At 33.6% G+C, this 15,954-nt stretch overlaps 1 protein-coding gene across 2 annotated transcripts in view; it reads right to left on the bottom strand.

Annotated features, from left to right (window-relative positions):
- The window catches only part of TRMT1L (tRNA methyltransferase 1 like), a 39,130-nt gene that overhangs the window by 16,403 nt on the left and 6,773 nt on the right, over window positions 1-15,954 (bottom strand). For both annotated transcript variants that reach the window (XM_032291157.1, XM_032291155.1), the window contains exons 4-10: window positions 12,509-12,573; window positions 10,781-10,910; window positions 9,268-9,391; window positions 8,719-8,798; window positions 5,316-5,565; window positions 4,709-4,921; window positions 2,972-3,162 (exon numbers count right to left, since the gene is read on the bottom strand). In XM_032291157.1, the coding sequence (XP_032147048.1) occupies window positions 2,972-3,162; window positions 4,709-4,921; window positions 5,316-5,565; window positions 8,719-8,798; window positions 9,268-9,391; window positions 10,781-10,910; window positions 12,509-12,565 (1,045 nt within the window). In that variant the 5' untranslated portion in view covers window positions 12,566-12,573. The remainder of the gene's footprint in view (window positions 1-2,971; window positions 3,163-4,708; window positions 4,922-5,315; window positions 5,566-8,718; window positions 8,799-9,267; window positions 9,392-10,780; window positions 10,911-12,508; window positions 12,574-15,954) is intronic.

The raw sequence follows: 15,954 nt of genomic DNA, 5'->3' as shown, positions 1-15,954 counted from the left end.
ACATCAAGTAATACAGACTTTTAGGCAAGAAATATCCATAGGGATAACGAGGAACATTTCACAATGATAAAAGGGCCAATATATGAAGATATAACAATTTTAATCTATATCCACATTTTTAGAGGTCAAATGATAGTTAAAGAAGACAGGTACAGGCTGAGGAGATCTAATATAGGCTTAATAGCACAAAGGTAAGACAAATGTCAGAATTAAGTGAATATTTAAGAAAATTTTCTTGAAAGAAAATTTTAAACTACATGTTTAATGGTTACACCATGATCTAGGACCCTAAAAGGATATATTCTAGTAAGTTACTGGACTTCAGAAATAAATAAAAATTCCTTTGCAGAGCCAGCAAAATGATCATGTCACATATATAAGAGGGAAAAATCGTAAGAACTTCTATAAAGCACTCAAAGAAATTATTTAAACTCTTTAAGTATACAGGCTATGGCCATGCTTTGGGCAAAGAAAAGCTTTGAACACGAAGGAAACAAAGTAGTATTTTTCTCATGAGCTCTACTGAGTAAACTGAGAAAGTTAAACTCAACTAAATAAGAGATGACCAGAGAAACTATGGCAAAAAGACTGAGGACATACACAGAGAATTTAAAATGTAGAGATTAATCTGGCAAAACAGAATGTTAAGTGTTACATATTCTAACAATGTTGAGATGGTACAAGAAACAAAAGTTAGGCAGGGAAAAATGGAAAATGGGAAGCTAATTATCTCATTTGAGATATCAAGAGCCAAAGGATATTACTTAAAACTCATAAATCTAAATTATAGAAGTATATACATATATATACTAAAAGTAAACATTAAGAAAAACAATTACATAAAATATATAAACCAGACTCTTATTTAGTCAAGAAAAATGGAAGAAAGGATAAATAAAAATATGTGAGGGGAATATGACCATAGGAACCAAGGAAATTAAAAGAAATTACTAGACAACACTTAGCTCAATCCTACGTAAATAAAACAGAAACGCTAGGTGAATACTATTAATCCTTTAAGGAACACATAATTCCAATACTAAACTATCAGTTTTTCAATTTCTAAGAATTGAAAAGAGGGAAGCATTCTAAATTATTTTTGAAGGGAGTGTAAACTGATAGATCAAAGCCCAACTAAAATTATGCTACAATGGAAAACTATATACCTTCTCATTTATAAATACTGAAACAAAAAATCCTTTAAAAATTAGCCAATAAAATTCAGCAATGTATTAAAAGAATACTACCTGACAGTAGTTTATTCTAAAAAATCCATTTTGGTTCTATACTGGAAACTTTTATTACAGTTAATCCAATTAGTAAGCCTAAAGAGAAAAACCATATAATCATCTCCACAGATGTTGAAAATGCATTATGACAAAATTCAACATCTTGATAAAATACAATAAAAGTGGAAATGAAGTATTTTTCCTTAATGTGATAAATGATACATATTGCAGATGAAAAGCCAGTATTATGCTTTAATCAGAAAGCACTAGAGGCTTGGTGCAGTGGCTCATGACTATAATCCCAGCACTTTGGGAGGATGAGGCAGGCAGATCACTAGAGGTCAGGAGTTTCATACCAGCCAGGCAAACATGGTGAAACCCCATCTCTACTAAAAATACAAAAAGTAGCTGGGCCTGGTGGTGTGTACCTGTAGACCCAGGTACTTGGGACGCTGAGGCAGAAGTGTTTGAGCCTGGGAGGCAAAGGTTGCAGTGAGCCAAGATTGCACCACTGTACTCCAGCCTGGGTGACAAAGTAAGACTCTATCTGAAAAAATTAAAAAATAGAAAGCACTAGAGGGAACTAAAAATAAGGAACATGACAGAATGCCCTCCATTACTAACACCAGTTAACATTACACTAAAGTACTTGAACAAATGAAAAGCATATTATATTTGTAGGAAGCTTCAAAAAGCACAGTATCTATTCTCCCCAATTTAATGTGATTGAAATAATAGGCCACTGGGTTATTATTTACTTTTCTATGAAGGGGTTAACAAAAGATCAATACAGCAACACTGAAAACAACGAGCTTTGAGTAGGGATTGCCATAACAAATATTAAACGGCAATGAAAAGCCTCTGTAGTCAAAACAGTGTGATAGAGGTGTATGAATAAATATCCAACCACTGGAACAGAATAGAAAATCTAGAACAAACTCAAATACATGTGGAACTTTGTAAGATAAAGATGGTATTCTCAAATCAGTGGAGGAAAGGTGTACTATTCAATACAACGTAATCTGCTTTGAATAATCTAGAAATAAGAAAGCTCTTTGTTACTACAGACAAAATCCAGACTACGTAAACATTCAATTAGCAGCAAAAAACTTCTGCAAGACAGATTTTTTTTAAAAAAGCAAACATATGTGACAAAATGAGAAAAAAAAAAAATCAACTTTACATAACAAATGCTAAACTCAAAAATTCATATTAAAAAATACCAAGAAAACAATGAGCAACTGTCTCCACGTCCCAGAAACTGAAACAGCTTCATGAAGGTATAAACGCAGCTTTTTCCTTTTTTCCCATCCCCAGGCCTGGCATATAGTAAAGGCTCAATAAATGTTTACTGAATACATTTTACAACTGAAGGCTTTTATACACAGCCAGAAACATCAAAATTATTTTTATAAAATTAATAATTTGTAACAGCCTGGTCAAAAATGTAATCTGACTTATGTTCCTAAAATTAGTTGAGTGGAAACTAAGTTATTTCTAGATGTTTCGAGAGAGGGCAGAGCTAGAAAGCATACATTGTACAGCATGAGTAAATAACTTTAATAAACTCACACAAAATGTCTTGTCTGTTGACAAAAGGAAATCCAGTATAAGACATAACAAAGTTAGCAATGTAATCTTTAAAATCAAAGGACAACAATATGTATAATTAGGGATGTGATAAAGGCTTATTCAGTGGAGGATTACAGATAAATTAAACATAACATATAACTTGAATTTACCTTCCACCATATTACCATCCTTCTGAAAAATTCTCTCTTCACACCACTGACAATGGATCAGGTATTGAATCTTCTTGGCTGTTTCATCTGCTGAAGTAGGTCCCCTCAAAACTCTCACAACTACCAACACAAAATGTTCCAGAGCCACTGCAAATAGTACTTCTATGCCTTTGTTGCATCGGGCTGCGGCTCTATAATAAATTTTTGAAAGTTATTTTGTGGGCTTATCATTTCCCTTTGTTTGGCATTATACTAATACTAATCTGGACATTAGACTATGGGTAAGTTATAGGACACCAAGGAAAATTCGATTCTCAGTAGCAGTGCTTTTGAAAGATCATTACTGTAGCTCTTACAGAAATTGAAACACAGGAAATAAAAGATGCTTGGTAGGATCTTCAGTTTCTAGACATTTTCCCTTATGATATCCTCTCAATAGGGCAGTATTTTCTGGTTTTCAGTCATTTTCACTTTGTTTCTCATCACCACCACATTTCTTCCTTTTTATCTGTTTTATTTCCCATAAAAGCTTCTTCCAAACATTATCTATTTATTGAGTAATGGCTATATGCAGGATAGTATGCTACTGAAAATTCAGTGAAAAAATAATAGTCAAAGGCCTTTCCACCATTAATTTTACAGACTTTCTGGATTAAGCTCTATTATATATCATTTATGTACTCTGCAATCATATACTAAATTTAGTTTATATATGTATATATCACTCTGAATTTGCTATTATAGACATTTTTAAGCAAGTACAGTAGGTCCTTAGCATGCATAAAGTAAACATCAGTTTTCAGGTAATTAGAAACAACCCTGAAGGTCTGAAGGACTATGAAGTCTAATATTCTGTATTTATGCTGAGGTAGAAATTTCCACTTAAATGCTGTGAAACTAGTATTAGAGCTGGCTGATCATCATTACCTATATTCACAATGTCCATTTATATTATATTATTCTAGGATAATCTGCATATAGTAAGTACTCAAAAAAGTCACTCTTTTAAAAATAACTGTTTTTAAATTCTGTTTGGAAATCCTGGTGGGAAATGGAGAGAACTTCCCATTTTGTAAGATCATTTTGCAGTCAAGTTTGTAAGGCATCATTTTATTCAAACTATATAAATAAAGAAGATAAAATGGAATGAATATAAAAGAAATGACTGTTTCTTTTTGAGGTAGAGTCTCGCTCTGTTGCCCAGGCTGACTGCAGTGGAGCAATCTTTGCTCACTGCAGTATTTGCCTCCTGGGTTCAAGTGATTCTAGTGCTTCAGCCTGTAATCGTAGCTGTGACTACAGGTGTGTGCCACTATAATTTTTGTATTTTAGTAGAGACAGGATTTCACTATGTTGGCCAGGAGGCTTGTTTCATCCTGGGCAATATGGCAACAAAACAGAACAAAACAATTTTTGCCTTTCCTTTCATATTGCTATCCTTTATCTACCCTACATTGTTCAAATAAACTGGAAATTAACTTTCACTTTTATGTTTTCTTTCTTACTACTTTACTTTATCTCAGCAACATTTTAATTGGAGAGTAAACTAGATATTTCAGGCATAAGTGTTTTTTTTACAACAGATACCATGTAAGATTAAAAATTAATATTATAGATAAGGAATACAGAATTTATGTTTTGTGCATATTTTGAATAATAAGATAGGTACTTCTTGTAATACTATCTCTCTCGATCAAATACTAAAAATCACTAAGTACATCGTTGGCAATTTGGTACCTTGCCACTGCAGCTACAACAATTCTGGCTGCCAGTTCCTTGTAATATTCAGTTCGGACAATGTTACATCCGTAGTGACGCCGGGCAACATGCTGTGCCTTGGCATATAAAGAACTGATATCTGTAGAAGTCACTGACACTATGCCAAGGTTTCTTATATTTCTGAATGCAGAATCTAGATAATTCACTGATGTTCCAAAAGGGTCTAGATGTCTAAAATCAGAAAGAATATAGACATATTTTAAAGTCATATTAGTAACAAAAATTATACCATTGTAACTATTTCTAATTATAAAATTCCATAGATGTAAAAGTATACTGCAAATCTATTTTAAGTACATAATTCTGTTTTTAAATTAAGTAATAAAATGATAATATGATATATGAGACATGTAAAAATAAATTTGGGTTAGAGGAAAAGTGACATGACCAGGTATTTTATTTCAAATACTAGAAAATTTTCATGCTGCATACCTTAGGCCAATGTCAAAAATGGCATTAATTTAAATAAATACATAACAACAAACTGTCTTAATTTTTAACTACCCCTCATCCCCAAAATTCCAGGTAAGTTTAGAAAGTGACATGGCAAATCTTTTCTACTTACATGAAATCAAAAGATCTCAAATGCATCAGCACATTGGCATCCATTTTGGTCACCTTAATATTACCAAGATTTTTCTCTCCTTCTTCAAGAAAATCATCACTCTTTTCCTTTTCCTTACTGTCCACCACCACTTTCAATTTGTTTAAATGGCAGTTTTCCTGAATCAATGTCACAGAGTTTTCATTCAAGTCATTGATTGTAACTTTGACTGCATTTCCAAGATGTTTTGCCCACTGTAATCCCATGATCCCTTTGGAAAAATAGGGAGGAAAATGAGTTTTATAATCGTAATAATTTTAAAGAAAAACAGCATTTTATAAATAAATTATTTCAGAATTTAATGTTTTCATTTTTAGTTATAACCTTTAGAAGCTTTGTAGTAAGAAAGAATAAGATTCCTTCTTACTACAAAATCTTCTCAAGAAAGGTTATAATTAAAAATGTGTCTAACAGATTTTCATTAATACTTCTTACAAACCTTTTTTATGATCCTTGTTCAAATAAAATCTCTACGTATGTTTGTTGTTTTCTTTTTTGCTTTTTTTCTTACCACAGACTACTTTATACGATCAGGTTACTCTGCTTGAAGGGAGGATGGGAAGTTGGAATTCCTTCTGCTGAAGTTTACCCTCATGGACCAAAATATGAAAAACTTTTCTAGACCAATACTTTTCAAACACTGTGCGACAGCATCGTTGTGAATTTAAAAAAAAAAAAAAAATGTGTGGCTGGGTGTGGTGGCTCACACGTATAATATCTGCAGTTTGGGAGGCCGAGGTGGGTGGATTACTTGAGCCCAGGAGTTTGAGATCAGCCTGGGCAACGTGGCAAAATTGTCTCTACAAAAAAATACAAAAATTAGCTGGGCATGGTGTGCATGCTTGTGGTCCCAGCTACTTTTAGGAGGCTGAGGTGAGAGGATCACCTGAGCCTAGGAAGTCTAGACTGCAGAGAGCCAAGATGGTGCCAAGACACTGTCTCAAAACTGAGACCCTATCTCAAAAACAACAAAAAAGCAAATTTGTAAGCAAATGATGAAGAATTCAGACAAAAGGGCCCCTTCTCACAGGTTTTCCATATCTACTAGTCATAAGGGACATTCATTACAAAATGGGAGATGGTAACACAAGCCCAACCAATATAGATTGGTAAACCCTTTATGGATTGGAAATACTGACCATCTTCTCCATACGCGTCTCATAAATGGAAAAATATCATGTGTTACGGACTTCACATATATATATTTTTCATATTTTGACAACAAGCTTGTGAGGTAAGTTCTCATATCCTCATTTTAGGAATGGCAAAACATGCAAAATGGCTGCTCCAGATCTGATCTAAGTCTACAAAGGCACATTAAAAGAAAAGGCTGGAAAGATATTCCTTAGACATTAGCTTTAATGACTTCAGGTTTAAAAGTGAGTAAAATGGCTGTGTGCGGTGGCTCATGCCTGTAATCCTAGTACTTTGGGAGGGCCAGATGGGTGGGTCACCTGAGGTCAGGACTTTGAGACCAGCTTGGCCAACATGGCAAAACACTGTCTCTACTAAAAATACAAAAATTAGCATGGTGTGGTGGCAGGCACCTTTAATCCCAGCTACTCGTGAGGCTGAGGCTGGGGGAAGCAGAGGTTGCAGTGAGCTGAGACTGTGCCACTGCACTCCTGCCTGGGTGACAGAGTGAAACTCTGTTTCAAAAAAAAAAAAAAAAAAAGTAAAGAAAAAGGGTATATGGTGAAAAAAATACTGGGAAATAAATTTGCACAAGCAGGTAGGATCAGATATAGGAGATATTAAATGCAGTCTGAGAAGTTTGGACTCCAGGCAATAAAGATGAATGACTTTTTTGATTCACAAGTAACATTATTAATGTGGTGCTTCAGAGGAAAGGCTATTTAGCAATAACAGGCAAGACAAATTGGAGGAGAGAAATGAATGGAAGCAAGGGTAGCATTTAGAGGCTACTGCAATAGGCTTGCTATCAAATCATTAAATTGGTGGATATGGAATGGAAAATGTGAGTTATATTAGAAAAGAAAAATTAGAACAGACCTGGTGGCTGAGCAGATATGGAAACAGTAACAGGAAAACAGAGTAAAAAAAGGATTCAAATTTTAAATCCGTGTGGCTTTGGATATAGTCAGAAGCATCATCTCATCATTTTTACCATATTTATACTGAGACAGTATTAATGATGATGATCATGGTGGTAGTAGTAGTAGTCCTTCTTTTAATAGATGAGCAAATTGAGGCACAAATTCCTATGGTCATACAACTAGCAAGTGATAAAGCTGGGATTTGAACTCGGGCAGTCTGGTTCCACAGTCCATTCTTTTAACCACGACTCTTCTCTGGGGAGAGGAGTTTAGGAAGGAGAGCTAACTCATGCTTTCACTCTTTTGGCACAAACTCCCCAACAGTGTACTCCTATAATATTTAAGAAGAAAGACTTGGATTGGGTACAATGGCTTTTTAGAAATGTTCTACTGTTTCTATTATCTTTTCTCTACCGTTAAGTCTTTTGGGGAAAATATTCTGAATGTTTAAAATTTCACTTTATTCTACTGTCTAAAGGCTAGTCAATGATCATCACAACACAAAGAAGAGACACAACCATACATCAGGTGCAGCCTGATTGCAGCAAACAAGTATTATTGCCAAAAAACCAAAAAAAATTGTATTTGAATCCAATCAAATGATCAATTTACAAAAATACAGGCAAGAGGAGAACATGTTATATAAGCCATAACAATACAATCAGCAAAAATCTAGACTGCAGGAAACTCTATAGGTCAAAAGACCTGTTAGCTCAAGAAATAATTACCACATACAGAGAAAATGATAGAAGGAACCACAGATTTAAAAGAGGCTTAGACATATCAAACAATTGAAATACAGTTTTTGTCTGCATTCTGATTTGATTTTTAAAACATATGAGATAATTGGGCATATCTAAACAATTGATATTAAAAATTATTCCTAATTTTTTAAAGTATGATGATAGTTGAGTGGTTTTATTTAAAAAAATCTTTACCTGTTAGAGATCCAACTAAAATACTTACAGATGAATGATATATCTGTTATTTGTTTCAGATTAATAGGTATCAAAAGATTAGGATATGAGGTATGAAGACAATGATAAAACGACTGAGAATGAACCACTCATTTTTGAAGTAAGCAACGATGGATATACAGGACTCACAAGTATATATTATAAAAGATAATAGATACTTTTAAGTATATACTATGGTCTTTAATATATACTTAAAATTTTTCACAGTAAAAAATTAAAAATTTTGCCTTGGATCTTTTTTTACATCACTTCCCATATACATTTTCTAAGAAAAGATACTGTTAAAGTCAAATAAATAAAATGGGATTCCAAAAAAGTGTCCTCACTTACCAGTGGCTCCAAAAGCATCTAGACATTCCAAAGGTTTTCGTTCTTCAGTCAAAGCAGCCAATGTACAGAATATTAGCTGCCTACAAGGAAATCATAATCTGAAATAATTTTACTTTACCATGGCTTCATGATCACAGATTTTGTTTAAGAATAGTGAATTGAGGTTCCTAGTTACTGTACAAACTATTTAAAAAGGAGACCTAAAAACATATTCCCAATTTAATACTGTAAGAACTAAAAGTATGTGAAATTAAACTATGAATCCAGTTGGATTCTATTAACAAATATTTATTTATTTATAAACAAAACTTGCTCACAGAAGCACCAGCTTTTTCAGTAATTATATAAAGTTAGGCCTATTTTACTCTCTGATAAAGACATTGGCTTCGTAGAAAAAAAGAAACAATCCTTCTGAGAAAAATGTTAAAATAGATGATTTTTATTCTGCATCTAGTTCTAAATTTTAATATATTAGAACATAAAGGTTACGAGACGGTACATTTACACTAATTTGAAACATCCCATAACCCTATTTTCAATTTATCTTACCGATTTAGTTTCATTTTGGGATTAAAATAGGAATCTGTTTTCTGAGGTATAGAATAGTTGGGACAAACTTGTACATCCGTGTCTGCCTCTTTCAAAATTTCATTAGGTTGTTTAACAGTGGAAGCTAAGATGGAAAAAAGAAAAGATTTCCAGGGAAACACAAAATAATTATAAACATCTAAAACAATATATATTTTGAAAAATAACTTTATATTATGTTGTATTAACACAAATGATTGGGCAGATGTAAAAAAACCCCAACCAAAGAACTGATTTATTCAGCACTCTCTGCAAAAGAGTAACACTCAGTTAAATATCTGATCAATGAAAGAAAGTTAATTTACTATCTTGACTGTCTAGCACATCAATACGTCTGCATTATAATACGTAAGAACAGTCACCCTAGGACAGTACAAAGTCCTAAAATATTTTTGTGGTTTGTCAAACACTACATTGTTTGCTAAGTATATTTTACTATAATTGTTGGAAAATGAGTATCTCCATATGGCTGCATTCCATTAGCTAGCATGGCTTACTAAGAATCACTGTATTTCCTGAACATGGTAGACTTCAGAATAGTTTCTCATAATTATGATTTTAAGTCACAAATTACATTGAAATGGCTACAAAATAATGAAAAAATGATTTTACATTTAATATGTTAGAATTATTTAGCTATAAACTTATGAAATATTGATGTGTATATATGTGCATATACTTTAAATATTTAAGAAATGAGATATGGCATGTGTGGGAAAATCGAGAATCCTTTATGTTTAGATTTCTTGGTAACATTACATTCAGAATGGTAACTAAATGGCAACCATATCTTTCTTTCTAAAATGCCAAATTAGTAACTTTCCCTAGCATTGTGTTACATATCCTTTTCTAGCCACTGAAGAGGCATGTCACATATCTCACAATATCAGCTTTTCTCAATCTAGGTTCTGTGAGAAAATTAAGCTTTAGAGAAAAATAGTTTAGTGACTTTTTTTTTTTTTAATTCTTAAAGGAATGGTACATAGTGCCATTCTAGACATGGAGGAGAGACGCTATTCATTACATATAATACATACTTTAGGACATTAGTGCTTAATTCTTGAGAAGGGATCTCTAAGTAGTAACAAGCTATTAATGATTTCACATCACTAAGAGTTAACAGTCTTTATTTCACTATATCTTTCTTCCAGTGTTTTCCAACAATATATACATGACAGTTATGGTTGTAAAAGCTGTCACTGGGAATACAATTCTATAATCTTTCCTTAAAATACCAATATTCACTTGAATGTCACTTACTTTTTTCTACACCATTTATTAAATATATATGTTGAGAATGTTAAAATGTTTTTGGAGACCTTACAGGAAGAAACCAAAACCTGAAGTAATGTACTAGTCAACTAAATTATTTGGTTAAATCAGCATTATTTTGTCTGCCTGATGTCTGAAAAGAATAACTGGACCATTATTTAAGGATTTACATATTAATATGTTAATGAGATTGCTCACTTACCTGCAATATAACTGGATTTAGTCTCTCCTTTATTCATATGGCGCCTAACATGTCCTAGCATATCAGTCCTTCTGGTGATTGTTGCTGAACAAATGATACAATGATAATGGGTTCCCATTTTACTGGATATCTATCAAACAGAGTATTTAGTTTAAATAAATTACTAAGACAATAAAGCAGAAGTATAAGTTTGCAAATTTAAGGATATTAGTGTGTACTGGATTTAATGGTATAGAAGATAATTTTAATTTTGCCTTGTGACTTTGAAAGGATCTTAACTTCCTTACTTGTATTTATATATGCTTTTAAATCTTACTTTACAATAGGCCAGAAGTTTAATTTCCTAGTGTTTCTCATTCATTCCAATCAGAAAATAATTGTTTTTTCTATGAGCTGCATGTATAAATGGTGTAATGTTAGGAGTGGTATCCTGGTAAATGTTTAATAACTGGCTCTCCAGGAAAATAAAGCCCTGATTTGTAGTATCTGCAGATTTCTGCCATAGCCAATTTCAAGTTACAACTGCCATAGATTTTAAGCTACCAATGTAATGTGACTGAATGCGGATTTAGGAAGAGATGTGCAGTATTATACCATGACAGAGCATTGCCACCCAGCAAACATAATAGATGTAAATAACTGTAAGTGCACAGATAATATTAAAATACAGCAGAGCAATGATATGAGGCGAACATTTGTTAACTTTGTTTTTTAATATAACTCATTCATTTTTAGGTTTATATGATTTTTGATGGTGGCCATACCAAACAACCAGCTTGAAAGATTTCTGAAAATTTGAGCCAGCTCCAACACCCTGCTAAATGTTAGAGACATAATTAGAAGTATAGTTTTCCAAGTAAAGAACTTCTCACTTCATAATTTTTCATTTAGCTGAGAACAAAAAGATGGCTCCGATGGCTCTTTCCTAGTTTCGATGCCTTTTACTCTTAGTGCTGCTACCTCCTTCTCACTTGGGACCTTACAGCAAATAGAAAATAGTCAGGCACATTACCCTAAGGTTCCTTGTGGTACTGTGATTATCATATTCAAAATATCTTGGACGGGGTTGATGAACAAGGCACTGTTTTTACTACTACTTACAGAACACTTTTTTTTTTTTCCCTTAACACTATACTGCTTTAGTGACTCAAAAAAAAAATTTAATAATGAGAACCCATTAACTAATATGCATTCATGGTAGTGTCACAAAAAAATTTTACAGTTTGTATTCCACTTAGGTCAAATCGACCCTAAAAATAAACACACGTATTTTTTTAAAAAGTTACTAAGATTTCAGAAAGTTTCTTGATTCTAAAAGATTGAACTTAAAAGGAAGGTCATGGGGAAGATGAATGAAATTAAAACATACTAAGATATTTACTCAACTACAGAAATGGAAGGTTCTATTCCATGACCAAAATTTTAAGAGAAAAAAACTACTCTCTAAATTTTCCATTCCAAAATCAGTAAATGAGTTAATTTTCATTTTGAACACAAAGGAGCAATTTATCTGACTGAAACTAAAATCTATAAAGTGACAACTTCAATATAGCAATTTTTTTCATCCATTTCATAGTTTTCCTATTATGATAGTCTAAATGGACTGCTACAGAATTTTAAAATAAACTGCATTGCTGAACATACACATTTTACTTACACAGTGAGTAAAAATTATACTTTCTTTAAAACTGACTAAATTTAAAAAGAAACAATCTAATATCTGTTTACCTGTTCTCCAATAATGTTGGGTTTCACTGGTCGACAAGGTAAGTGACAGATGCACATCCTGTAACCTAGAATCAAGAAAGGCTGGTTATCATATCACTGTTCATTAAATATTCAATTATCAAAAATTATAAGCAAGTTTTATAAGAATTGGAATTACTCATATATTTGTAATGTCATAATTACTCAAATGAGATTGCTTTGGTTTACACAACTGTTATACATGAGATATATATGTATGCATACATATATATGTATATGTGTCTATATACACAAATATAGAAGGATCTAGGTTTGAACTCTGGTTCAGCCATGACTATCTGTTTTATCTTGCATTAGTCATTTAGTGTCTTTGGGACTCAGCTTTATCATGTATTCTCTGCCACCTTAACTTTTACTTAGGCTTCATCTTTGCTTCATGCTATTAATGTATTTGCCATTATACAGACCCTTTTTCACCTATGATATGGTACTATCTTGGTTCTCTTCCCACCCTTTTTCTTCTTTACAGATCCTCTTCCTTCTCTCATGCCCTAAAATGTAGATATTCCATAGGCTTGGATGGCTAAGTGACTTTTTTTCTCATTTTCTTGGCAATTTAAGCACCTTTCATGATTCCAATTATCTCTCCAGTGGAAAGGAATCCAAAATTATAGCTCTAGCTACTAATTCACTCCTAAAAGCCAGATCTCTATTTCCAATTACCTATTAAGGATATGTAACTGATTATCCAGTCAGCCTCTCAAAACCTACTTGTCAAGACTAAACTGACAATTTATCTTACATCAGGTCTCTTTACTTTTTTGAATGATAATGCCTTACAGTTGCTCTTAACTCAAAGCCTGTAAGTCATCTCTAACTCCGCTTTTCTTATACCTTAGATCCGATCATTTCTTACTTGTATATGCTGAAGTGCTCCAAGATTTAGTACTGGATGACTTCTTTTTTCCATCAATATGTACTCTTTTAGTTACTTATCTCATCTTATGGCTTTAAATACCATCTGTCTTCTGACAACTCCCAAATGCGTATCTTGAGCCCCACATTCTCCCTGAACTCCATATTCATATAACCTATGGGATACTTGACATCTCCACTTAAATGCATCTCACTCTTTAAATGCCCAAATTTCTGGTTCTGGCCTTCTTTCCCACACCTGGTCGTAATGCACTCTTCTCCAGCTCAGTAAAGGCCAACTCCATTTGTCTACTTGCTCAAGTCCCATACCCAGGCATTCCTGGCTCTTTCTCTCATCCATTCCTTCAGCAGATCTTGTTGCTTCTAACTTCAGCATATTAGTCAATTACTTGAAACCTGCTCACCGAGACGAAAACTATCTTATCTTCATCATTTACCAGATCAATAGCATGTGAAAAAACCCAACAGCCTAATGTACATGAGAGAACCACATCCATGAGTAAGTAAAGAAATATCACAAGAAAATATTTAAGAAAAGAGAGTAACTTGGAGGAGGGAAACCAAACCTAAAGGCTAAACAATGACCTAAGAAAAAAATATGAAAGATATCCTTTTAATTGAAATGAGACTTTTTTTTCATAAGAAGTCAGTATGGTTTATCAGACATTATTATACAGCCCCTAAATTAGTATCTAATTCCCCTTTCCGTAAATAACTAGTGATAATCTTTAGTTGCTGCGTAATTCCGATTTCTTTTATGGGTGTCTCTCACTAACTGCTTTATCAAGGTTGGTTGAAACTCCAACCATATTTTACAATTTCTGTGTTCACATAATCTTATACAAATATAAATGTACATATGTTTAAGACTGACACTTAGGTTTCTTTTGAGGGTGGGACTTTTTGTTTATCCAAATGGAATATAAAATCTTCCCTATATATTGCTGTTTTCATCAGTTGTTGACCATGGAAATACTTCTAAGTTAGCTGGTATATATCTAATATACTCATTTCAATGGCTACGTAATATTTCATGGTATATATGTACCACAATTTATTCAACCATCTCTTTTAATTACAAGTTTTTGTTACTAAGTAAATATTGCAATGAATATCCTAGTACATTTATCCTTGCCTACTGGTTTTTTTTTTTTAAGAGACAGAGTCTTACTCTGTTGCCCAGGCTAGAGTACAGTGGCACAAGTATGGCACTGCAGCCTCACGCTTCTGGACTCAAGCAATCATACCACCTGAGCCTCTCCAGTAGTTGGGACTGCAGGAACAGTCCACCTCGTCTGGCTAATTTTTTCACTTTTTATAGAGACAGGGTCTTACTATGTTGTTCAGGCTGGTCTTGAACTCATGGCTTCAAGTGATCTTCCTGCCTCAGCCTCTCAAAGTGTTGAGATTAAAGGTATGAGCCTGTAATCTCAGCACTTTGAGAGGCTGAGGTAGGAAGATTACAGGTATGAGCCACTGTGTCCAACCCCAATTCTTTTACTTCTAAGGCACTCCTAGGAGAGGAACTCCCCAGTGGATGGACATGTGTATTTTTAATTTTAAAAGATGTTGTCAGATATTTTCCCAAAAATGCTATAATAATTCACATAATTCACTATCTCAGAACTTAGAGAAGCCCTTTAACTTGAAAAGTTCTTGTTTTCTGTCCTTCTTTTTTTTTTTTTTTTTTTTTTTGAGACAGAGTTTCACTCTTGTTACCCAGGCTGGAGTGCAATGGCACGATCTCGGCTCACCGCAACCTCCGCCTCCTGGGTTCAGGCAATTCTCCTGCCTCAGCCTCCTGAGTAGCTGGGATTACAGGCACGCACCACCATGCCCAGCTAATGTTTTGTATTTTTAGCAGAGACGGGGTTTCACCATGTTGACCAGGATGGTCTCGATCTCTTGACCTCGTGATCCACCCGCCTCGGCCTCCCAAAGGGCTGGGATTACAGGCGTGAGCCACCGCGCCCGGCCTGTCCTTCAATTTTATTCTTTTCATGGTGAGTCCTCTTGTTGAACTTATTCCCTCAAACTGTGTCATTTTCATCAGAATTGTAATTGGTATATTTGTTTCTGTTTCCATTTCTCTGAAGCAGAAAAAGGCTAAGATTTCTGAATTATCTTGTATCCCATCACCATTCTGAATTTTCTTAACTTTAGTAGTTTATTTAAGCTATCAGCAGAAAAAGGGATATTATCTTCTATTTTCCAATATTCATACAAATTATTTTATTTCCTTGTTTTACTACATTTACTACACCTTCAAAAATGTGTGTAAAAGAAAAGAAAAACTAAAACTTATTAAGACATTGTTCAATAAGCAACATGGACTCCCAGGGCCAGAGTACCCAGTATAGAACAGATGCATAATAAATGTTTGCTGAACTAAACTGTGTCACATAGATCTCTACTGCCTATAAAGCTATACGGTGTTTTAGTACATACATTAGAAATGAGGGCATTAAATCCTTCACATTTTAAACTGAAAATATTTGATTATATTCATGATAAAATGCCAAAACTGGTAA

This window comes from Sapajus apella, unplaced genomic scaffold (assembly GCF_009761245.1).
Source record: "Sapajus apella isolate SASKATOON/1434 unplaced genomic scaffold, GSC_monkey_1.0 scaffold25, whole genome shotgun sequence".
Lineage (NCBI taxonomy): Eukaryota > Metazoa > Chordata > Mammalia > Primates > Cebidae > Sapajus > Sapajus apella.
This window is presented reverse-complemented; position numbering and strand designations above follow the sequence as displayed.